Here is a 25,743-nt window from a genome sequence, read left to right on the forward strand (position 1 = left end):
ACCACTTAGAAGCAAATGTATGTTATTTATTTCGAAGGTGAAGAGAGGGCTCTGAGTGTTAAGCAATGTGGAGCTACATTACTGTTACATAAGTATGCTACTTTGCTCTGCGCCCATGTTGGTGAGATTCTTCCTGTAGCCTCTTCATTGGCATCAAATGGTCCACGGCACTTTGTAATGGCCTCCCAGATAATCCAACGAGAATTTACAGGTGTTTTACTACCTGAATTTCTGAGTGCCATGGTCTTGCTGCAGACTTGCATGCCAAGTGTCATGGACTCATCTAAAACAGTTCCTCTCATTAGTGGTCTGCTAGACTTGCTGGACAAGTTTAACACGCTGGCCCCTGGCGTGCAAAAGGAAGACGAGGAAGATTTAGCCTGGCCTGGCGGGATAGGAAGCCCAACACCAGCTCGACGGAGAGCTGATAATGATATAACATTTATCAGGCCTGAAGACCTAGAAAATCATAACAAAGACGGTGGTCTGTGGGTGGTTATTCATGGAAAAGTTTATGACCTTCAAGATTTCAAAGATCAGGTACTTTGACTATTTTGTAAGTGTGTAGAACAGTTGCTTAGTGAAAAGGATGGCTGTCAAGTTTAAACCAGGATGATTTCGACACTGTAATGGAAATGCATTCCTAGCCAAACGCCAAATGAATGCCATTGCAAATGATGTTGTTGTTTCTGTTGTTGTCGATGGTGATCGTGGTGATGATGACAATGATGCTAATGATAATGATAACGATGGCGATAATGACGACAATGTTGATGATTTTGATCATGTGAAAAGTGACAATAATAAAAATGGTGATTATTGCTGTTAATTTTTTTTTCAAGGCCCCGTGCGGAAAAGAACGGCTTCAGTCATATGCAGGTAAACATTTCTTGGAATTATTGTATAAAGTTCTATGATGATTTTTTTCCGCTCCGCATAACGATGTGATTTGCAAACCCACCAGCAAGGATCATTTTTCGCATGCAAATGGTTGTGTAGCGAAGAATTGTAATTTCGTTATCGATTGAACGGATCTTCAGACGCGTATTTGACATTCCCCTAGATTTTACTTGGCGAGTCACCAAACTCGAAAGGAGAGAACTCCTCTTATAGAGATCGGTCAAAATCACTCTTGTAATGTTTGATTATTACTACTAACCAAGGTCTCCTCTTCTGTCAGTCAAAGTGGCTCATGTCGCGTTGATTAAGAAAACTACGAGATCAAATAGTCTATGGTATTCTCGCGAAATCAGTTGACTGTAATCTATGCCAAAACTTTCCGCTTCGATGATTCTGGCACTACGAGTTTCTCGTCGCGCGGGCAGGAAACGAGATGCGACTGGTAACTGACTTTTGAGCGGTACTGTAAGTGAGGGTGGGCGTTTTAGACGTGTTGGTACATGTATCAACATGTATCATTGGTTTATTAAGGTGGAGAAAGTTAAACAATGTAGTTAATGCAGTTGTTCTTTTCTATTTTGCTCAGCATCAGATGCCACTCAAATTTTTGAGGAAACCAAGCATTCATTGGAAGCAAGAGAAATGATGCAAGCTTTCTTTGTAGGGATTTTTGTTGAAGTGAGTGGAAGGAGAAATTAATATTTTATTTCATATCTGTGTATGTTGAGTGACTTCGTGTTCCCTGAAAGATAAGCGGTAGTAGACAAAGTGCATCGCATTATGGCATTTGTAATTACAGGGTGTCCCAAAAGTTCGTTCCTCTAATTTCATGCGCTATAACTTTTGATCAAAACTTCATTTTTACATGAAATTTCTAAAATATGTTTCTCACTCTATCGAGTACTTGTGTTCAGAAGTTCAGTTACCGGCATCCCCCCTTTGTTTTCTTATCACACTCTATAGCCGTTGCGGCATTAAGTGAGATAAGCCATGTAACATGTAAAGCCCTAGATGATTCATTTTGAGCTTTTTTTTTTATCACCTAGTATGTAGGAATTACTTCGACCCCCAAACAATATAATTCTTTAGATTAGGCAGCTGAAACAACATATTTTGGGCATTGATCCAAGAAAAGATGATCATTCCGTCCCTTTTCCACAGTAAGGCTTTTGTTCTTCTTTACAAATTTGAGACGAGCTGAACATTGCTTGACGGACGGCCCTGGCCGGGAGTAAAGTTTTTTTTTGCCATCTCAGTGGTCTCCAAACTTTGCTTTTCATGAACCTGCTCCAGACTTAACTTGCTAACTGTTGTAAGAACTACCTCGTTAGGTTTCCTGTTTTGTACATGGCCTTCTTTAAAACTATTTTAGCGGTTTTATTCAGGACTTTCAGTCTTACCCCTCGTTTCTTGTCTGTAAAACCTTCATTTCTCTATGACCATCTTACCACCCAACATTCGGATTTTTCCATTTTTTTAGGAATTTGTGCAACTGATAAGCCAGTAGATAGAAATACATGCTTCTGCTTGCACGTAGCTGAGTGTTTTTTCGTTGAAAGGGTTTAATCTTTCAGGATATTCACACAAAACAAGTTAGGAGTTCGAGCATTTCGGGCTACAAAATGCAAAAAATATATGGCGGGAAAATTTACTCGGTCAGCACACCTTTGGCGCGAAATTACACAAATAGAATTTCGAGTCAAAAGATGGCACAAGAAGTATGAAATATTAAATTAGATTGAAAGTCACAACTTTAGTTTAAATTATGTGCTTATCAAGTCCAATCGTACTGCGTTACAGACTCATAAAGTAGAGGAACGAACTTTTTGGACACCCTGTAGTGTTGCCTCTTTTTTCAGAGCGATTTCTTGTGCTTATCCTTCATATGAACCTTAGCGATCATTTATACACATGTTAAACTTATTTATGGTCTGCCACATGATCTGATCAGATCTTCCACATGAGCACTTTTCTTTTCATGAGTTGATGCAAAATTGCGTGTTTACGTCTACATCTGTCCACTCAAGGACTAATATCCAGTCTGTGTTCGTTTCTTTCGTACACGGAGCTGGGCGGAAAATGCTGAAGTTTGCACGAGTTCTGAAAATTAAAGGAACGAGTGTGGACATAACCTCAAAGCAATTCGGAAATGGACTATCCATCCACTTGTGAAGGGAACTTTGCTCTCTATTTCACAGTATATGGAGAAAATATCACAAACTTTCTCTTTTTATCTGATTATGCATTCATAATTATATTCATTTAATTGCAGCCTGATCAAGAGCTTGCCTTGGACAGTGCATTGTCAGTATCGTCTCCACTTATCGATTGCGAGCGCACTCTTGGCCTACTACTTGGTCTCTATGCCTATCACCTTGCCCAAAGTACCCCAGTCAGTATTGAAGAAGATGAATACGACAGATGGTTAACTGCAGATTTCTTCTCAGGTGGAATGGAGGCTTCTTCTGCACCTGCCTATGCCAAAGTTGGAAAGTGAGTTTTTTGGAGTGCGGGGCAATAACATTTACCCTCGCCCCTTCTCACCTACCCTCCCGCCGGAGCCCTCAAACATCAAACTAGAACAAACTTAAACAACTAGGAATTGCTTCCAAGCTTGTTTAAGTTTGTCGTTTTTTTTTTAAAGGTTCTTAGGGTCTGAATAGGGAAACAACTTGTCGGTGGCTTCTAATAACACCTTTTTCTGGGCGAGAAGTGGTTCAGCAATTCGTTTGGGTTGGATAATTGTCCCAAAAGGAGGAGGAGCGAGAGCATTTAAAGAAACGAAGAAAAGTTAGTGCTCTCAAGTCTTAAAAGCTCCAAATAAAAGTTCTGACCATTCTTAACAGGAGTAGATCCCATCACCTAAATGTACAAAGGTAATTTTGGCACCCTTCACTTCATCCCGTTCTAAACGTATCTCTTATTTATTTCATCTTGAAGAAAGGAGAAGGAATCTTCAGAAGACAAGACTGAACCTTTCGCTCAACAGAACTCGCATGGTGATCCCGCTAAACCGTTTTTACAGGCCCTGGCTGAAAGTAAAGTGGAGGATGATACTGCCTTGAAATTTCTAGCCGCCACTGAGCGATTCTGTAAACAAAAACGAATTGTTTTGCCAATTGAGTTCCCTGCAGATCACCCTGTGGAGAAAGTCGGAAGGATGCTCATGGCTTGCCTCTTAAAACATCAAGAACTTGGTAAAATGGCTAACAACTTAGACAGTCCCTATAATCGGCACTGAATCCTCCTTTGTCTGTTTCCTTAGCATTCATTGGCCTTTTTGGGCCGAGGTTGTGTGTAAGATTGGATTGGTGTGGTTTGGGTCACTTCATTCGACTGTTTGTGGGCGCTATCACTTCTGCTGGCCATTTTGAAGTTGTGCCAGAAACCGGATAGACTTTCGTCGCCTTGCGCTATGCAGGATCTCTCTGCATAATAGACTGATTGATTCGATGGACATCTATCTAAACGGACATTAAGATAATCACAGACAGACAGTCAGATCAACAGAAAGACAGACAACAGGATGTAACCAGTTCTGGGCCAGACCCTTTAATGCGAGAGATCTGTGTAACCTCTCCTAACTCATTGACCATTCTCGAATCCCCTATAATACACTCTGTTTGCCCCAACATAAGGTAGTGTTTTTAGATGCTCTAAGTCCTCCCAGGAACATTCGAAAACACTAGTTCATGTAAAATTTGGGGTTCGACAAGTAGATAATATGTCTTCTCAATTGTACCATGACACTTTTCTTGTTTTGTAGGGAATGCTGCCCTTAGCGTATTAGATGGCGACGTTTACTCGCCATCCACGCCTGCTTTAGAGTCGCCTCTGGATGTACCAAGCTCTACTTCAGAGAGTTTTTTATCACACACCCCTCCCATTATCATACCCAGACCTGTCAGTGAAGTCCTCAAAGTCGTGTACCAGACAAAGTGTGCGCTGTTGAGGGTGAGTTGCATTCGTATTATGAGCCTGGGGCTCCTCCTTTTTCTAAACTTGACGTCGTTTTTCCAAGATGCAACAGGGATCTTAACAAGTTGTCCTCGGTACTCCGACTCCAATTGCATGGATTATCATTGAATTGATTACTGTAGTTTTCGATTGGTTTGTTGACTGCTCAAGGTTAATTTCGACTTTAGCTAGTCAGGCAACCAAGAGGTGAAGGTCATCTCAAGCAGATGTTCGAAAGAGGTGAAGGTGGTCGTCCTCTTAATAATTGAGTGCCGTGGGTACCTTCCTTTGCCCTGCAAAAAAAGGCTAGGCCTTCCCATGGCTCGGGTGAACACGTACAAATGGCGCCTCCCACTGTCCTCAATTAGTACCCTGTTGCTAAGTATACTGATCCTTAGTTATCATCATCAGCAGCATGATCATCATCATCATCATCATCATTATTATTAATATTATTATTATTATTGTTTTGGCAAAGAGTCCTAATAGGCGGATTCCGTTTAATTAAATTGCACATATGAACATACCACCCTGATACATGTGAACTTTGTAGGCTCATCAGGAATCGTCTCGCTCGTACGAAGAGGTCTGCTCCCCGGCGCTGGAGAGGTGCCAGTTCCTTTTCACAGAGCTTCACCCTGCAATGTCCAGTGAGGTGTCCACTTTGTCCCGACTGAGGATACGAAACACACTACCTCGCTGGGCCCGAACTGTTCAGCAGATGATCCAGAAAAAGAAGAACACAGAAGAAAAGGAAAAACCCGTCATTAGAGAAGGAGGAGAAATTGCTCATACTGATGCTGAACTCCTGGAGGAGAAAGCTGTGAATGAAAAGGAAAATGTTGAGCGTAAGAGTAAACAAAAGGTAACCTAATTTCGAAAGAACTGTGTTTACTCTTAAAATCAATATAACAAAACTTTCAATTTCCCCTTTCAGTTGTGCAACTTATTCTGCAATAAACAGCAGCAAAGCAAAACTGCACGCTGATTTGTTACCATGGTGACCTCACCGATGGAATTTAGCTCCACACGCGGAAGTAACACTGTATGGTAGTGACTAAACCTGTATAGCTTTGCGTTATCGTGTTAAGCAGTATGCAACTTTGTGTAGCGGTGAAAAGCCATGTGTATCTCTTGTGTACACTAGTTTTCTTCATATTGCCAATAGAATAATCGTACCATTTCCCAAGGGTTATCTGATGGTGAAGTTAACTACTTTCCTTTCCACGTCCACTATTATTTCGTGTAAGGTGCCTCTTCTGAATCCTTTCGGTGCTTTCCAGTATATCAGGCATAGGTCTATTAGTTTAATCACACGCAAGTCTCCTTATAAGATCTGAACAGTTAGTTTGCTGGAGCTTTTATCTGTGGTGGGCCATATAAATATGTGAACAAAGAAATAGGTAAAGATAATCGATTTTACTTGCGGTAATACAGAACAGAAGCGGAGGAGACGTTTTAATTTTTAATGATATTAAAATTCTTGTTTTGTTGCAGGTGGACCACACAGCTTTAAATACCTCACTATCAAGTGTCCGTAAAGTGAAGTGGCTTCGTGAGCGAATGATTGGCTCCTCTGTAAAGACACTGTTAATGAATCACATTAAAGATTTCGTCCTTCATGATGAGCCAGTGGATGTGGATAAGCTTCGAAAATGTCTTCACATGCAGGTTAGTATGTGGTTTAGGTTTTCTTTTCTGTCAGCTATTTATAGCCTACTCTACGGAACTTAATTCCCCTGTTTCCCTTCCTGGACGTTTTCTAGGCGAGTAGCGGCAATATATGATAATTATGTAATATACACAAGGGTGTTGTTGTTGTTGTTGTTTTTTCTATACTTTTTGTCATCATCACCATTACCCCATTATCACCACCACCACCATCACCACCATTACCACCAGCACCATCATTGTCGTCCTCGTCGTCGTCGTCATCATCATCATCATCATCATCATCATCATCATCATCATCATCATCATCATCATCATCATCATCATCATCATCATCATCATCATCATCATCATCATCATCATCATCATCATCATCATCATCATCATCATCATCATCATCATCATCATCATCATCATCATCATCATCATCATCATCATCATCATCATCATCATCATCATCATCATCATCATCATCATCATCATCATCATCATCATCATCATCATCATCATCATCATCATCATCATCATCATCATCATCATCATCATCATCATCATCATCATCATCATCATCATCATCATCATCATCATCATCATCATCATCATCATCATCATCATCATCATCATCATCATCATCATCATCGCCATCATCATCATCGCCATCATCATCATCATCAAAGGTCATCATCATTGTCGTTTCCATAATAGCAGCAATCGCATCGCATAGTCGTTATGAATTATAATGTCGTCATTACTCTCATAAATTGAAATAACTTAAAACGGGCATTTCAACACGTGTCTTGTGGATGTAGCGAGACCTTCATTAAACTGAGAACGGTTTGCGTGTGTTTAACTAGTATTTTATCCGATGTTCAGCCACCGATAAGTAAGTCGAGGGAACGAGGGACTGCCAGGTTTTTTGAACGACTTCTAAGTGACTGCAAGTGGGATGGCACAGTGTGTCAAGAGCTCTATACATGTTGTGAAATGAGCAGAAATTCCTCAAGAATTTGTGTTAATAAAGTTCTTAGCAATTAAGGTCCTGTTTGTACACCTCATTTACGGTAGCAATTCCGTTGTTCTCTTCATGAATTAGTGATGAATTGTTTTACATTCTTTTCTTCTTTTTGTTTTCTTTTTTTATATACATCTAGTTTGAGAGAGGTCAACGTAGGCTGAAAGGAGCAGAAACTCTTCTTTCTCTTGTGTCCAAACAATATCTAATCCCGTCCGTTCGTTACTCGATTTTGTGTGGTTGGCAAGGTCTTCTCTTGACTCACTCGCAAGCGCAGTAAGTATCAAACCCTTTTAACTCGAATATCAGCTAGTGTGATCTCCACATTCTTCTCTGTATATTTCCTATTATCATTTTCATCATTATCATTATCGACAAGTGTCCGTTTAATACAGGTTGGAAACAATAGAAATGACTATTTCAGGTACTTTTTAGCTGTCCGCTTCTGCTTAATAGAGGTGTCCGCTTAATAAAGCTTTCATTTAAAGTAAATAAGGGAAATAAATTTGGGTACTTCGGCTACTGTCCGCTTAATAGAGGGTGTCCGCTTAATACAGGTTTCACTGTATTTTGTTATTGACGTTTTCGTTTCCTTGCGTGGTTGTATCTTGAAGTCCCTATTGATGTTCTGCATGTTGATGTTATGTTGATTCATTTTAGCAACGCTGTTCCGCACTGCACGGCTGATGTTGGTCTCATTCCACCCTACGATCGTGTCATCCTCGAAAGAGCTTTTAGCAGGATAAACAGTTGGGCTGTCAACACACTGCGTGAAGCCATCATCTTTGCTGACGATACCTTTAAGAGAGCGGAATCAAAACCTGACTCTACCCCTAATGACTTTCACGGTGGCTTATCGTTGGGTGCCCTCCCTGTGGCGAGGTTCCTCTTGGCCACGTTGGGTATTCTCACCGCACAGCATAACGCGAGTGACATGAGTCTCATACTGAACTCGGGAACCATCGGCTTGACTCAGACAATCATGCGCCTGGCAGGACCCTGTGAAGCTGCAGAGGAAGAGGACTCGAGCCTGGCCGCTATCATTGATGAAGCTAAAGCTACAAAGAAGGTTCCTACTATACCAATCACCGGGCCTGAAATGGCCAAAAGAATGAAGATTGGTACTCGTGTGGTGAGAGGTCCAGACTGGAAGTGGGGTGATCAGGTACACGCATAAACCAGGGTCCTATAGAAGCTGCCGAGTTTACTGAATCGTCGTATTTGTTTTGGAACAGTTTGTTTGACGATGAAAGCATGCGCGATATAAAACAAAGCAAATATGGGTCATTAAAGGTGTCCTTCTCGTGGTTAAACTTCGTTCCCTTAAAATTGTTCTCCGTCTCAGGGGAGTGGAAAAACATCTCGGCACAAGGAAGAGAACCAGTAACAAACTAAAGCCACCCGTCGTGCGTATGTTTTATGTTCTGGTTAATTACCGCAAAGCCAAAATGATCTCCTAATAAAATTGCCCTTTAAGAGATGATCAGTCTCACAGAGAATAGCTCTGCATAGGTTGAGCCTCTGTTTGGGTATTTCCGAGGAAATCGAAGTCGCCACGATCGCCATTGATGATCAGATTGCCATTCCAATCAAGGTCGACAATGCTAGTCGTGCAGTGACGGCAAACAAATCCGCCGAAAAGTGTACTGCACGTTCAAAGTTTTTGTTTTGCTTATTAAACCTGTTGCTTTTTGGTTTACTCCTTTCCGTCGTCTTTGCGGTTGCGCTGAGTTCGCCAGTAGAGTTACTACTCAAAACAAATCTTGATATGCGACGATTTTGCCAGACGCGCAACGAAACTGACGTCCGCAGGTAAACACACAGAGGTTTCTCTAGGTGATTGTTCTAACTGAATGTAAACAGCACTGCTCTCCGTGTTTTTCGCAGGACGGACCTCCACCTAGTGAGGGCCGTGTTATTGGGGAGCTCGGAGAAGATGGCTGGGTGCGTATTCAGTGGGACACTGGCAGCACCAACTCATACCGCATGGGCAAAGAAGGGAAGTATGATCTAAAGCTGGCAGGACCGCCTCCCGTGCCAGAGAGCAGCGAAGAAGAGGAGGAAGCCATGAAAGGTAGGTCTTTTAGCTCTTTAAAGAGTAAGATCAAAATTTGAATTCTCATATGTTGCCCCTGTTCATTTCCTGCAGAAGTAGTGGGGAGAAGTTGATAAAATATCAAGGAAATTCGTCTTGTGTAATCATGTCCGTAATTCTCATGACCACTCTGTTTTACAAAGCATTGGTATTACAGGGAGAAATTTGATGCTAATCTCTCTTAGGGCTTAAAGGGTGAAATGTTCATATGACCTGCCAGGTCACTATTTTAGTCGAACAGAACAGACACTTAAGGCACAATTTTGACTCTTGATTTCTTTAAGAACTGTGCAAATATTGATCTGCCAAGTAATATTCTTTATCTTAAGTGTTTTATCTCCCCGGGCATCATGTGCAGCGGTAGGTAAATGGTAAGTACCCAAATGAGTTTCTCCTTTTTTGTCAGATGATTCAAAGAAAGAGAAGACCGAAATCCAGTCCACCCACCCCACCGTCCTGATACGTCACTCTTGTGTGTGTTTACTGCAAGCACTGGCCATTGGCTGTGGTCTCCATGCCAACAGTTTGCAAATAGAAAGCGTCAGAACTGTTAGCAGTCTTTTGCGTAATCTACTGGATGCAAGTACAACTGGTTAGTATCTGCTGAAACCAGGTGGTAGTGTCTATCTTCATTAACTTTAGGGGATCCTATTTCAAAATAATTTCCGAACTAATGAATACTCCATGAGAAATTGGAAGTTTGAAAATCGGACCGTAATAACAATCAAATGTTTACGAACGTTAACGTTGAATTTCTACAGTAATTATTGTTCATTTTGAAACCCCATATCAAACACTCCACTCCATCCAACATCCCGACATCTCGAAGTTAGTCTTTGAAAGAACTCTGCGTTTTTTAAGTAACTTCTCTTTTTCTGGGTAAAAGATAAATGCACCGAGCTAAGTGTTCCCTCTTTTCGGCAACTTGATTATCGTCTTTGTAAGTCTACTAATTTGCTCTTTTGATTCTTCTGACTTTATTACTTGTAGAAACAAAGTGATGCAATATCTTTGGGGAAAATGTTAAAATGTAACCGTTAGACTGGAGATCGTGCCCCGGCTTTTCAATGGGAAAGGTATCCAGCAGTCTTCAAAGGATAATCAGAAGACAATCTCGGCTCTAGTTACTATAAGGCCCGTAAATCTCTTCCTCCTTGTCAAAATGGAATGGCTCGTCTAACACTGACAATTGCTTTCTGTTTTATTTCCTTAAAAGGCGAAGGTAGTAGCGTTGTTATGGCTCAACAGCACAGAGACTGGGCCAAGCTTGGTTTCATACGGGGTATTACAGTGTCACCGGTCATTTGCTGCTCCCTCAGTACCCCTCATTGGGTGTCTCTTTTGCTCAGGGTGGTGAGGGGATCGCTTCCTGGCGAAGAAACGCTACTTCCTACTGCGTCTACAGCCAATTTGCCTCGGCAGGTAATAACTCCTGTATTTATTATACCCAACCCTAGAGAAGGTGTTTTCGTAGAAATCCAAACACCGTGAAATATTTCGGGATTGTGCACCAGTTTTCTAAAACCAATGATTAGTTATTTGGATTCTTTTTAAATGCTCTTTTGAACTGTTTCGGAAATTTGCTGAATGCTAAGTAATTTTTTGAGAAAAAGAAGTGAAACGTTTGTTATTACTATATACAGAATATTGAATTTTAAGCCGCTTGTACTGTCTTTAAACATATCGTAATGTACGGATACAGAGAACTTTTTTTCTTTTTTAGTTTGTTTGTTGTTTTCGCTGTTTAATATTTTAAAAAACGGCAATTAATAATAATTGGATGAAGTTGAGCAAGATATCGTGATTTGTCAGTGGTGAGCAGTTAATTAATGTGCGAGACATTGACAAATCACGACATTTGGCGGCAACCGAGTTCAATAATTGTTTTATCATTCGATGACCATGTCTTTTTTCAATTATTTGCGAATTATTTCACGCAACAGCGATCTCAAGAAGGAGAAAAGCGAAATACAGCCAGCAGCCAAACACAGTTGGACGATATTGCGCATGAGCAGACCATTATTTGTAGGCAGTTATTGGCAGGTCTCGTCCAATGAAAAGGAAGAAAAATTTGCATCGAATGATAACTTGATTCTCGGCTTCCACCAACAGATTCTTGCCATGCGGTTGCTGAGAGCTGTTCTGCCTTCATGGGATGTAACAAAGGAATCATCCAGGATGTCTGAAGTTGTAGCTAAACTTTTTGCTCTACTTGGAAGAGTCTTGATGACTTGTCACGGAAGTCTGCCTATTCAACCTCCTTCAGGTTTGTTTTGCGTCTGGCTAAAATCATATCTCACTTTAATCCCCTTTTCTGACCCAGTTGGTTTTGGTCTTGTTTTGGTAGGTGGTAGGTACAGTCAACCTTCGCCTTGCAGGCATCTCGCGTTAAAGATATGTAAATTCTAAGACGAGAATGACTGCGAGAGGGAGATTTTCTCAATACTTAGTAGCTCAGGATGTCTATCTCGTCCTCACAGTCGCCCCCGCTCCTCGAATCTAAAGGCCTCTATTTACATGGCCAATACGGATAGACGCACAAGTTCATGGAAAAAATTCGCATGTTTGTCTCACTCTAACGAACTGTCACCATTATGGACAAATTTTTTGGTCTTGAAAGACCAGTTTTCTTGTTGAATTTCTTCATAAAGGTAGTCGAGGGGCATCTTTGAATATTTTTCAGACAATCAGACTGAATATTTTTTTCCGTTCTCCATGATCTCCTTTGTCCTTTGCGAAGGACACCAACACCAGCTTTGTAACCTCTCTGAGTTTGTCCTATTTGTCCAAATATCTCCGGCGCGGAAATTGTTTCCACGAGCGATGAAAATGTGAACATATTTATCCCCCTGGTGCACAAATAAAAACCTTGTCGCACACTGCTACTAAGGACTCTCTTGTAGTACCAACCCTCAAAGTTAAAATTTTTGTTCAGTGGCCATTTGGCGATCAGCTCTTTGGGTTTAGTCGCCAGGGGAAATTTTTAGGCGCCAAATTATATTAATGACTTAATATATCAAAATTGTCATTAACAAAAGCAGTTAGCAAGTTTAACTTAAAATGCAGCACTGTCATATAAATTACTCGTTTATTGTGTAAGGCATTAGTTACTGATAGTCTGAGAATAAGGGTTGCAGATTCATCTCCTTGAATCAATACTGAAACGGAATTGTAAAGACAATTACCATTTCCATTTGTCTTTAGGGCCTTCAATCCTTCTATATAATCCCCAGTTGGTATATGAGAGCAGAACTTAACTCATCCTCTGTTAATGTTTTCAAAATTTCCCAGTCGCAACTTGATAGGCGACCTATTTTTTTCTGATATTTGTTTCGCATTTCTTTTGCGACTTTTGTTGATGATGAACTTGTTTCCCCAACTAACAAATATTTTGGGAGATTTAAAAGGTCGTTTTTAATATCGCTAGACATTGCGAAAGCCTGACAAAGGCAGGAGAGTATAGGAAGATTGACAAGTTTTCTAAATGAAATCATTGCTTTACAGAGATAACATCGCACGCGTGAAAATTTCGCAACGAGTTGTACTGGGAAAAATGTTTTTCCCAATCAGTTGAAAGGAACCCAAACAAAAATGCCGCCTACGAAATAAAAAAAATTTTCTCTTTCCTTTATCATCGCTACAGGTGTTTAAAAAAACATTTTTTGCAACAACCATAAGCTGTCAGTTTTGCGATGTTTAGTTTCGCTTACAATTATCGCTTTTGTTTACAAAACCGCGATTCAACTCGCAGCACGGTTCACATGTTACGGTTATCGCATAATGTTCTGTGTTGAATTTGCACCAATTTAGCTTTCCCTCTTCATGTTATTAGATTGTTTCAGTATTGATTCAAAAATATTTATAATATGTTGTTCAGTTAAAAAACCACCGAACTTGGCTAGACAAGCATTCCTAAGATATCGAAGAAATCGTCACTGTCGACAACCAAGGCGCTTCGATTGCGTGCCATCTGTCACGTGTCAAAAGTTAAAATGTCACGTGCAAGGCAACAGACTGAAGGCTATTAGGCGAACGAATGCAAGTCAAGTTTCATTGATGTTCATTTTTAAAACGCTTAGCTCTGAGACTTTTTTAAGTTTTCAATTTAGCATGTTTTTCAACGGAAAAGTAAAAAAATAATGGAATTCAAATCAGCTAGAATAAATGTTCTTCATATTTCAGTAGAAGTGATTACCATTTCTGTTTCAATACGCCACAACACGAACCTATTCTTCATGGTCGCCAGCTTGGCAACTATTCTCCAAATCAAGTCGCCAGTTCCAAAATTTTAGGCGCCATGGCGACTAAAATGGTCGCAACTTGGAGGGTTGAGTACATACGTACGCTAATCCGGAAATTGATTGCATGATTTATTGAGTGTCAGTCGTATGTTGTTGTTGTTGTTTCCTATTTTGTTACGTTTAAGAGCTTTAAAATATAAGTGGACACTTCTCATACATCTTTCTTATGTGTGCGTTTCAGGAGAAAAAAGTCGTAAAAGTAAGCGGAAGCCAAGAATCCCAGCCTCAGTTTCAGCGACATACAGTAGTACCGTAGCGGAAGAGTTAGTGGCGCTAATACGCAAGCTCCATACTTTAGAGGCCTGGAACCCATTAGTGAACGAGTTTATCGGTGCTCAGCTGAAAAGTGTCGTTACTATGGTAACATCAGACGAGTCAGTTCGAGAAGAACAAATCACACAGGTTTGCGTTTCTTGCCTTTTGTTATGTTTTTTGTACTGAAATTGCACGTTTCCTGTAATTCATCATGTCAAGTGCATCTTGTCCACAACTTGGCGTCTCCATGAAAAACTGTAAACTTAGGTTAAGCATTTTTTCGATAATTTTGCGCGCAATTTGGCCATGTTCGCGTTCGAAAAAAGTCTCTATAATTAGATATCGAACTAGTAATTTACTGCAATTTTTGGCTAGAATCTTTTTGGGTTTAGTAGCACTATAATCTTAGCGAGACTGTTTGCTTTAAGTCAAAGTGCTCACTCTTGTCAACGGAAAGCTTTGGTTACTGCCGCCTTAACGACAGCCCAGTTTAACTTTGCGGATCGTGTGTTTTTTATACTTTTGCTTTCCAGGGTTGTCCGCCAGTGAAAGCCTTGACTTTATTTCTCTTTATTTATCTCTCTGGTTGCTGACTTTATATGTTTGGTTGTTGGGATTTATATTTTGTAACATGACACTAAAAACCAGCACTAAGGAATTAAGGAATCCTGTGTTGTTTTGTCTTCAATGCAGGATTCTGAAAAGGCAACAGAGGAGCCAGTGAACCAGGGTCCAGTGATGGCCGTGTTAGCGGTTATCGGTGGTGTGGACAGCAGGCCTAGGCTTGGGGGACTGGTGCAGCATAAGGAGTGGGGATCTGGGACAGTTTGTAGAATCGCTCCCAATGGAAAAGTTACTGTGCAGTGTGAAGGTCAACAGAAGGCTAAGATATGCTCGATATCACAGGTTAAACCGGTAAGGAAATAACTGAGCGCCAAATGTTGTGGTTCGTTGCCAAGAGTTCACCACGAACGTTTGACACACAACTAATTTTCTGTATTTAATTCAAGCGCTACTTAAACATAGAACCTTACATCTCAAATTACAGAAATAATGTAGATTTGATACATCAAACCATTAAATTTAGAGGGATTGCGTGGTGCTGCTTTCTGTCAGCAAGTAAGCTTAAGGTGCTTCCTGAATACGATGGAATCCAAGAATAAAGTTATCTTAAGTGAACTTGAAACAGAAACACTCAACACCGCCTTCAAAGGATATAACTTAAAAGAAACATTTTGGTCGACATTTGGCGTCACCTGTGGGGCAGAAACGAACAACACAGGACAACCAGCTGTTAAAAATTTTTCTAGTGTGAGAAAACCGCGGACATTTCTTGACGCAACCACTGCGAGTCTGGTTTACCCGTGAAATGACTTCTTATAGGAACAAGCGCAGAAATTTCATTCTTATGATGCGTCACTACCTAGTTCTTAGTAGTGCTTCCTATTGGATGATTATGAAGGAAATTTTCAACCAATCAGAAGCACTACCCAAACTGTGTAGCAACGCGTCATTAGAATTTCTGCGCTTGTTCCTCAGACGTCACTGTATTTTGCAGGGAAACCATTGGTGACGTCGCGAAATGTCGGCTGTTTTCTCAGGTTAAATTTTTGAAAAGAATATTAAGAATGATCAATAGAGAATTGCCTGAAGCGTGACTTTAGTTCTTAGTTGAATACTAGCATTTCATTGGTGCCCCCCATTTCATTGGTGTTAAAAAGGTTAATTTGCGTATTGTTCATTTAAGGTTTGCGATATTTTGCAAAACATTTTCTTGTTAGGTCCCGGTTATCCCGTTTTCAGCGGATAATCTTCCAATGTCGGATGCGTCATTGGGGATCTGGGCTTCACTTGTGAGACTGGCTGGGACAGGGAAGAAAACTGTGGAAAGAGATCAAGAGGACTTCCAGCTGCCAGCAGTGCCAGGAGAGGATGGAGTGGAGGGATCTGCGAGGTGTCCCCCTGTTAGACCACTCATCCCCCCTAAAATGGGTGGTAAGTATACGATGATAGGGAAAACTGCCTTTCTCTGAGTGTCGCTTTTAAAGCACGCTGAACAACAACCGAAGATTGAGTTAACAGTGCTCTCTTGTTGTACTCGAAGTCACGGATGGACAAGTTCAAAGAAGATTGAAATGGATCAATAATATAGTTTTTTAAAAAACTTGTTAGCCTAACAGTTTTCAAATTCCACTTTTGGTGTTTGCAACGTTGGATATAATGCGGCCCTTTGCCGTTACTGCGAGAGTGGCCGCTTAATGAAGGTTCAACTTTATTTCATTTTGTTTCTGTTTAGGCGAAGATGTGGACACGGCATTGCTTAGACAGCAGCAGATTACCCTTGGTCTTCTGAAGGCTGCTCGTGTGCTCTGTAGTAGGCAGGACAACTTGAGACAAATCCTTAATCATCAGGCTGAGAGCTCAGATGGTGGCAGCAGCACATTCTCCTTGCAGCAACTTATGTGTTCTGCTATCAAACCTTCACCTATCAAGGCCCTCTTCGATAGGGAAGAGTTAGAGGTACATTTCAGCCTTAAGCATTTACAGTCGACTCTCTCTCTCTTAGAGGACCCCTCTGTAAAACGGACACCTAGAGTTGGTCCCTTTCTTTTCTTTCTTTATTTGACTCTCTATAAGATGGACACTAAGTGTCGTTCCCAAAGGTGTCCGTCTTAGAGAGAGTTGACTGTATCCTTTAAACACCAAGGATCGGTTATTTGAATGAAGTGTAACTTTTGCCGCGGTTAAGAAATCTTTGGACCTCCAAATCTCTTCCTTAGTAAGTTATTTTAAGAAGATCAGTGCCTTTCTACTCTTCGCTATATGCTTTCATGAAAGTGTTCACGATATGAACGGTGATCACATAAAAGTGTTGGACAAATTGAAAATGTATAAGAACGCGATTTTGTTTAACACTGGCTAAATTCCGTATAAAACCGGCCCCAAGTGTTGCAGAATTATCTCAATTGTCCATTCTGTAAAATGCTGGGGAAAAAAAAATTCCACAAGAAAAGAAAACTCAAGATGTCACATTTGAATGGCCACCTCGTAGGATTTCGTCCAGACTAATAGCGTACAGCTGCATTACGTATCTCCTTAATTTACTGAGGGAGCTAAAAGTCCATTTACACGATGACGTCATTCTGTTATCACTTCCAGATCCCTTTCTTGTGCAAATTATATCTTTCTTATTTAAACCTCGCTGGGATTACTGAATTAAAAGATGAAAGGAGAGACGAAACGGATTTGGTTAGAAGGCAGTAACATGTAGGCATGGTAGAAGTTGTTTTTTGGAACATAGTGGTTTCCTAGGCCACTTTAAGTTTCTAGTTTGTTATGTTTGGCTTGCCACCTTGATAAGTATCATAGTACTCTTGCTTTGATAGTCACTAAAGTATCCGTCTCTTGTGTTACTCAATCTGTTTGATTTTACCTATGAATTAGGCCGCAGCCCTTGCTGCTTGTCAATTCCTTGCCAACGAGGCAAGCCGCCCAGCCGAGCCTCCAACACCAGTTGTGTCAGAGACTGGACCCGAGCAAGAGAGGCCTCCACCCCAGTCCTCCACCTCCAGGAAAACTTCCAAATCAAAGCATTTGCAGAAAAAGAAGGCCAGAACAAGGAAACCCACTCCACCCCCTCCCCCACCGTTGGTGCAACAACTGGTAGAAATGGGATTCGCTAGAAGCCGTGCGGAGTATGCACTGAAAGAACTGGCGGATGAGGAGGAGCCCAGGGCCGAGTTAGTTGTAGCTTGGCTTATTGACCATCCTGATATTGAGGTGAATGATTTGGTCATAAATAATAATCAAGGCGATAATGGTAACTTTTTTATAGGAAAAGGAATTTAATTAAACTGTTGAAACATTCTTGGCTTAGGCGGGGCGAGGACTAGCCTCCCACGCAGGCGTTTTTAGGGGAGCTTGTTTTTCATCCCTCCCCACAAACGAAAAACGAAAAACAAGCTTCCTTAAAAACGCCTGCGTGGGAGGCTAGGCGAGGACCCGTCTGTTGTTTTTTTTTTAACCCTGAAGCAATAGACCCTGCCATGGTTTTTTCAACTTTTGATATGGACCCAATAGGGAAAATCCGTCAACACCACTGGAAAGAGCGCCTTAAAGTAAGTAAAATTGGCAAGGTTGAAAGTGACACGTCTCAAGCGTCCGAAGATAGAGCTCCGCATTGCGAAAATTTGCAGATGTTTGTATGGTGGGGGGCAAATTTTTGCTCCCCACCATACAAACGCCCTTGAAATCTTACGACTTTGAGGAACTACATCTTCGTTATTTTTCAACAAATCACTTTCTAATTTGGCAGTTTTACTAATTTAAAGGCGCTTTTTCCAGCGGAGTTGACAGATTTTCCCTAACTTGTCCTCGTCAAAAGTTAAAAAAAAAACGTGTAAAGGTCTACTCATCTAGTGATCAGAGCTAGATCGAGACGAGAAGAGCTAGAACGCCCGCAGTCTCCTAAAGTCAACCTGTAACCTGATGAGTGGCGTACTTCAATATTAAATATGGCACGCTACAGTAACACCAAGTAATAAACACAAAGTTGAACCCTGTGTCAGGTGACAAGGTCGTTTGACGATATTTCCTTAAATTTCTGAATCCTGTTTTAGGGAAGCAAAACTGATCTTGGCTATAATAGCGAGTCAGTGACTGAAAGCGGTGGATATTTACTATTTTTTGTTATTATTGCACTTCGATTGACAGGTTCCTGAGCGCCCAGACCGACAAGAAGCGCCACCAGAGTTATCATCCAGCGGTGACTCCTCAGACGGTGATGATGATGATGATGATGACAGCGATGCATTGTCCACCAGCGACACAGATAGTAGCTCAAGTGAAGGCGAGACGTTTGCTCTGCCTACTGAGTTCAAGCGGCGCAGTGATCTGTCAAGTAACGATGAATACGCGCGGTATGTTCGAGACAACATACAGGTGGGCATGATGGTGCGCTGCTGTAGAACTTACGAGGAGGTGCACGAGGGAGACGTAGGGCGGGTTATCAAGGTACGTGCTTCTGTTCTTCTCGAAAGCATGCTCATGGTGTTGGTATCGCTAGATTTATACCATTACATTTTAGGACTTAAACCTGACGGATTTCCCTATGATAATCTGGATCGCCTTCATCCCCTTGGTCTTTTTGGACGATTATGACTGGATAATTTTATGAAAACCAGCCCATGTCTGATGTCTCCACATCAATTAAATCCCATAAATAATAGTCCAGTAAATAATGGTCAAGTAATGGTACTTTTTTAACAGTAACGTTAGGCATTGAAACTTCAGTTTCCTGTAATCCACTAAGTCCTGCCCCCTTCCTCACCCGACTCACCATGCGGCAGAATAGTATCTGCCAGCAGTCTCCATATCTGACTCGTTGAGTGAAATGGTTTAGTCTTTGTGTCGTTTATTTCAGCTCGACCGTGATGGTCTTCATGATCTAAACGTACAAGGTGATTGGCAGAAAAAGAACGGAACTTACTGGGTGAGATACGTGCATGTGGAACTGTTAGGACACGACTCCTATGGTAAGACTCTCTGTGTTTTAAAAGATTGTGAGACTTTGATATACCAGGATGCAGGATTGCAGTTTCGTTGTGAGATTCAGATAATTATAAAATCTCACGATTTTGCTCTTTTGCAGCCCGGCGTGAGCTGATCAAAGTTGGTGACCGTGTACGGGTCAAAGCCTCCGTGACCACGCCCAAATACAAGTGGGGATCTGTGAACCATGGCAGCGTGGGGACTGTGGTGTCTATCAGTCCAAACGGTAAAGATGTCAAGGTAGACTTCCCACAGCAAACCAACTGGACTGGGCTAATCGCTGAGATGGAAGTCGTACCTGCAACACATCCTCGCATAAGGTGGGTGGTTTGAAACAGACGATGTCCGGGTGTTGATGAGAACACATAAAAAATCTGGCTTCTCTTTTCAGAATATTTGGCTAATAACCTCAACGGTACAGCTAACTAACATAGCAAAACAGAATGGTTATTAGAGGTCGCCGGCGTAAATCACGGTTCTTTTTAAAATGAGCACTATTCCCTCGACTCTCATTTCAAGGTCTGATTAAGCCCCTCCCCCCTCCCCCCACTTTATCACAAGTTCTGAATGAACCCCCCTCTTTCAGCACAATTTATGAATAAACGCCCCCTGCCTCCTATCGTGTACCTTCCCCCTCCCCCTTAACACACAGTCTGGATTAGCGATCCTTTCGTTACCTATAACAATGATGCTCGATGGGAAACCGCTCTCTCGTCTTTGAACTGTTTGTCTTAGGTGTGATGGCTGTCATATGGAGCCGATCGAAGGTCCTCGCTACAAGTGCAAGTCATGTCCAGATTTCAACTACTGTGACACTTGCTTCAGACTGCGCCGTAACCATCGCCATTCCTTCCACCGCTTTGAGGAGCCAAGCAGCATCCCGGTCAACGCTGGAAAAGCGGGCCGGGGAAAGAAAAAGATAGTTTCCGGGGGATTTAGTGGCCCGGAGCATATCGTCAAAGAATGGGACCGGCTGGTAAAGAACCTTACGGTGTCCTCGCGTGAAAGCCAAGCGGGCAGATTGATTGATGGTACGGAGTCGTATTGGCAGTCTGCAGGATCCCAGGGAAAGGTAAAAGCGGAAAAACGTATAGGGCAAACTCTAGCCTGAGGGAAGAGCCAACGTGTCGTGAAGACACCAACCTATCAGAAGCACTACCCCAGATCTGGGTAGCGACACGCTATCAGACGTCATTTCGCGAGGAAGGAAACCCGTTGGCGGGGTCGTGAAATGTCAGCAATTTCCTCAGGCTAGGCAGACTCTAGTTTTTTCGTTTTCCGTTTATCTTTTCTTTTCTTCTCCTTCTTCCTCATCTTTTTCATTTTAATTCGGCATCGGATTTTATGCATAGGTTAGTGTCAAATTACAGCTATAATACAGGACAATCTGCACCTGTCTGCTCCAAAAGTCATCGTGCCGATAGCCGGCTCGCTTGTGCGAGTTCGGGGGAAATTTTGGTGGCGACGGCGGAACGCCATCCCGCGAGGAATGTTCTCGTGCGATGGCGGCTCCGTCGCCAAAATCTTCCCCGAACTCGCACAAGTGTGTTGTTCCGAATTTTGGCAGAGACGCAGACGTACCCTATTCCTTGATTTATCAGTGGCAGTCCACACCTGAGAGATGGGGAAAGTCTGCTAAGGTCATCAATAGAAGGGATAGCCTCCTACACAGACTTTCTCAGGGTTTCGTCACGCGTTCCTTCCCCACAAAGGATTGCGTGACAAGCCAAAAGAACGTCTTGGGCGGAAGCTATGTAAGGAAAGGCTTGTTACCTCTTGTTTTCACTTGCGAAGTTTATTATTTATTGTGTTTTCTCTTAAACAGCACTGGATACGCATGGAGCTGTATCCCGATCTTTTAATCCAACGGTTGACCATGAAAGTGGATCCTTCAGACAGTAGCTACATGCCGTCTGTGGTGGTCATTTCAGCTGGGGACAGCATTCAGATGCTGAAGGAAATTAAAACTGTTCATATCAGTGCCACGGATTCCATTGTCACCCTACTCGAAGACGCCCCAGAGGCGAGTGGCGTTTTTGTGTTTCTCATTTAAATACTGAAAATAGGTTCTACCCTTTCCTCCCAAAGTCGTCTGTGATTTGTAGAAAAACTGTCCTGAAAAAGAGGGTCTGCCTCCCAGCTGAGTGAACATAAGCAAACATTTATGAGAGAACAAATTTGACCCCTTCGCCCGAGGCAGCAGCGCTCGCGCGTGCTCTGATTGTCTCGCCTTGACCGAGTTAGCCCGACTGGGCGAGTCAAAGTGTTTATAAGGAGAAAAGTTGGGCCATCTTGAAGGGTGACCTTATCGTCGAAAAAGGATGACCCGTCTTCTAGCCGAGCCCACGTTTTGTTCCCACGTAAAAGTTTGCCACGCTTTGTAAGGAAATGAAGGAAAAGTTGGCTCGCCTAAGGTAGCTTGGGTAGGCGAGTGACTCTTCTAACGAGGAGTTCCATATACAGTAAACGGGGCCTGACTCGCTAACTTTGTTACATTGCAGGAATACCGCTTCTTAGAGATCGGCATCCGGCAGTGTAAGAGTAGTGGTATCGATTGCAAGATTCATGGAATCAGTCTGACGGCTCGTGCTAAAGCGGATGAAGATGATATGGCCGCCAGCTTTTCCTTCCTAGCGTTAGACGAAGAGGATGAAGCAGCCAGACGGAGAAGAGCGCTGAGGAGAAAGCCTGCAACCACCGTGGAACCAACACCGGAAGGGCAAGTCAAGGTGTTTGTGTGGGGTCTTAATGATAAGGATCAGTTGGGAGGTCTGAAAGGATCCAAGGTAGGTCGACGTGACGTTACTGGCCTAATATGCAATGGAGGTCAAAAGTGTTGGGACCTTCCCAGTGATATTATTTAAACTAAAGACCTCCCACTCTTATAACAAACAGTGTTTAATCTTGAACAAACTGGTTAGAAATGATTCCATTTTGGGGCACAACATTCCTGTAGTGGTAAGAGTGGATGAAGAGATGAAGCAAAGCCGATCAAAAAATTTGTCTTTGGAGCAGACAGAGGGCTTTGTAAGAAGCCCTTGGAAGGGTTTTTCCACAGTGTCCCAAGTTTTTTTGACCTCTGTTGTAGGTTGCGGCTGGAGTAGTAAAGGGCCTGCGTATGTAAACTTGGGGGATTGAAATGGTACATGGGAAGTGTAAGTTAATATGGGACACTGCTTAAGTTAACAGAGGACACTGCCGGGAAAATGAAAAACATACCTGTTTTAAATAGGAGATGAAGTGAGTAGTTTTTATGAAGGACATTACGGGATTTGTACTTTAATGGGACAGCTTAAACTGGCGAGGAGATGAAGAAAAAATGGAGATGGATATTGTATAGTGAACGAATAAACTATGTGAATGACTAGGACAGGCTTAACTAGAAGGATGTGACTGGCTTATTTCTGACAGCAACTAAAACCAGATAGGACGTCTTCTTTCCATCTTGATAGAACTCGAGAAGAACTATCAGCTTCCCAAACACTGAAAAACTTACAAATGTTTGATAAATGACTTTATCTCTTTTTAACCTTTTTATTTAGATCAAGATGCCATCAGTGTCCGACGTTTTATCGAGTCTTAAAGTCAAGCAAGTCAGTGGGGGCTCAAAAAGTTTGTTCGCTGTAACCTTGGAAGGCAAAGTGTTCGCTTGTGGAGAGTCCACTAACGGCCGTTTAGGCCTGGGACCCATATCCGGTAACGTGCTTGTGCCCCGACAGATTGACACTTTAAGTCCGTTCGTGGTAAAGAAGGTTGCAGTGCATTCTGGGGGACGACATGCCATGGCCATCACGATCGAAGGAAAACTGTTCTCTTGGGGAGAAGGAGAAGATGGAAAACTTGGACATGGCAATAAAATGTAAGAAACGACGTTAGTATATAGTATACGAGAAAGGTTAAACACTTAGCGTACTGTTTGTCATTTTTTTCAATTGACAGGTTATTTTTGTTGCTGTTAGGAATCAGTGCATTGAGTTTTTTCTTTTGCTAACCCTCTCGTAAACTGCAATGATTGCTCCACTGATTAACTGATTGATTGATTGATTGATTGATTGACTGATTGGTTGATTGGTTAGTTGGTTGGTTGACTGAGTGATTGATCGATTAATGTTTACGTGCTTTCGTTCATTTATTTATTTTTTTGATTAGTGACCACGGGGTTAACGTACTCTTTAACACGGCCCGGACAACTAGCACATAAGTTGTTGGATACAGTAGTTTTTTTAAGTCTTCAGCTTCTCACGAAAGGCACGCCTTGATCTCACCCTGTTTCTTAATTCTTATTTAGTTACTGCTTCGTTACCACTCTTTCTAGTTTCAAAGAAGATTTCTTTTTATTTTGCACCCCAGAAATTACGACCGACCTCAGCTTGTTGAGGCGCTTAAAAGCAAGTTTGTTCAAGAGATTTCTTGCGGCAGTTCACACAGTGCAGCTGTCATGTCTACGGGTGAACTCTTTACCTGGGGCCTTGGTGAATATGGCCGTCTGGGGCATGGAGACAACCAAACACAATTAAGGCCCAAACAGGTAAGGTGTGCCGCAAATGGGAACGGCAGCACCCTTCTTTTGTATACAGAGCCGTTCGGCTTACTCCCTCAAACTATTACGAAGTACAACTGTAAAGACTGTAGCTTATTTGAAGGCTACCTTTTAGAGTCGTGCTGTGAAGATATGCCTAAATTTAGATTCTTACTTTGATTTGCCTTTTTGCGTCGATTACGTTGATTGTAACTGTTACTAAATAACCATTTTTTCTTAATGGAGAGAATAATAAAGCCATCGTCACTATATAACGGTGAAGATCTCTTTTTAGTGGTCCATAACTCTGTCTTGCTGTGAATAGCTGTATATTACTTCGAAGAAGCGAGGTGTAGCATAGTATTACGGTTTATACCTTAGTAATTTCAGGATTTTCCACAGGCGATACATTTCTGATATTACTCAATTTACACTTTACTGGGGTATTTTCAGGTTCGCTCTCTGTCAAATCAGCATGCAATAGACGTTGCCTGTGGAAGCCGTGACGCCCAGACCCTCGCGCTCACCAGCGACGGTTGCGTTTGGTCGTGGGGAGATGGAGACTTTGGAAAGCTGGGGCGAGGTGGAAGTGAGGGCTGCAGTGTACCCCATGTAGTAGAGAAACTCAAAGGACAGGGTGTTTGTAAGGTTCTGTGTGGTGCCCAATTCTCTCTCGCGCTCACAAACTCCGGACAAGTATGGACCTGGTATGGAAAGGAAATGAGTTGTAAATTTTAGTGCAAATTTTCGTGCTTTGCGTTTTATACTCTGAATTTGCGTCGGGTATAATATATCCATCCGGTACTGTACTCTAAAGTCAATGACGCATGTTTTTTTCCATCAACAAGTGCTAAAGTAGAGGGCCCCTGCCTTTTTAATGTCGAACAGTGATAATGAATCTTTAGATTGACCAGGCTCTGTTCTGACTAAATAGTGAGATTTGTTGTACGACGAGATTCAAAGCTTTAGGTGATAAATTTCCTTCTACCTACTCAACAAACTACAAGAAGGATATTGAACTTTATATCATGTACTAAATTATTCATCATTTCCTCTGGCTAACATACCTAGTAAAACGAAGTTTTTTTTTGTTTGTTTTGTTTTTTTCTCCAACTCGGCATATTTACTTTATTGCGGCTAGCTAGCAGCAGTTCGTCTTGAACTCTTAGATGGTAACCATCATGACCGAAGAGAGCTATGCAATATCAGACACACTTAGTACCCGTGTTACATTTTTGTAGGGGTAAGGGCGATTACTTCCGCCTTGGCCACGGCAACGACTCCCATGTCCGTAAGCCTCAAGTGGTGGAAGGTCTTAAAGACAAGAAAGTTGTGGACGTTGCTGTGGGAGCTTTACACTGTCTGGCTGTTACAGAACAAGGACAAGTGAGTGAAATCTATGATTTATTCCTAATCCGTAGATACCACCTTCCCTAGTGAAACTTGCTTGGCGGCGGTGCATTGACAGGCAAGAATAAAAATT

General features: G+C 42.0%; 1 protein-coding gene across 1 annotated transcript in view; it reads left to right on the forward strand.

Moving 5' to 3' along the window:
* Window positions 1-25,743, forward strand: part of LOC140948106 (E3 ubiquitin-protein ligase HERC2-like) — a 54,300-nt gene that overhangs the window by 12,881 nt on the left and 15,676 nt on the right. Inside the window, exons 14-42 of the mRNA XM_073397333.1 lie at window positions 38-540; window positions 843-879; window positions 1,487-1,578; window positions 3,173-3,393; window positions 3,841-4,097; window positions 4,667-4,854; window positions 5,411-5,722; window positions 6,355-6,528; window positions 7,680-7,816; window positions 8,201-8,705; window positions 9,428-9,614; window positions 10,042-10,227; window positions 10,852-11,057; window positions 11,748-11,901; window positions 14,118-14,338; window positions 14,885-15,106; window positions 15,973-16,186; window positions 16,488-16,711; window positions 17,636-17,971; window positions 18,905-19,204; window positions 19,614-19,725; window positions 19,842-20,061; window positions 20,477-20,813; window positions 21,567-21,764; window positions 22,243-22,527; window positions 23,284-23,600; window positions 24,092-24,269; window positions 24,714-24,967; window positions 25,502-25,646. Of these exons, the coding sequence (XP_073253434.1) occupies window positions 38-540; window positions 843-879; window positions 1,487-1,578; window positions 3,173-3,393; window positions 3,841-4,097; window positions 4,667-4,854; window positions 5,411-5,722; window positions 6,355-6,528; window positions 7,680-7,816; window positions 8,201-8,705; window positions 9,428-9,614; window positions 10,042-10,227; window positions 10,852-11,057; window positions 11,748-11,901; window positions 14,118-14,338; window positions 14,885-15,106; window positions 15,973-16,186; window positions 16,488-16,711; window positions 17,636-17,971; window positions 18,905-19,204; window positions 19,614-19,725; window positions 19,842-20,061; window positions 20,477-20,813; window positions 21,567-21,764; window positions 22,243-22,527; window positions 23,284-23,600; window positions 24,092-24,269; window positions 24,714-24,967; window positions 25,502-25,646 (6,722 nt within the window). The remainder of the gene's footprint in view (window positions 1-37; window positions 541-842; window positions 880-1,486; window positions 1,579-3,172; window positions 3,394-3,840; window positions 4,098-4,666; window positions 4,855-5,410; window positions 5,723-6,354; window positions 6,529-7,679; window positions 7,817-8,200; window positions 8,706-9,427; window positions 9,615-10,041; window positions 10,228-10,851; window positions 11,058-11,747; window positions 11,902-14,117; window positions 14,339-14,884; window positions 15,107-15,972; window positions 16,187-16,487; window positions 16,712-17,635; window positions 17,972-18,904; window positions 19,205-19,613; window positions 19,726-19,841; window positions 20,062-20,476; window positions 20,814-21,566; window positions 21,765-22,242; window positions 22,528-23,283; window positions 23,601-24,091; window positions 24,270-24,713; window positions 24,968-25,501; window positions 25,647-25,743) is intronic.

This window comes from Porites lutea, chromosome 9 (genome assembly GCF_958299795.1).
Source record: "Porites lutea chromosome 9, jaPorLute2.1, whole genome shotgun sequence".
In the NCBI taxonomy this organism is placed as follows: Eukaryota; Metazoa; Cnidaria; class Anthozoa; order Scleractinia; family Poritidae; genus Porites; species Porites lutea.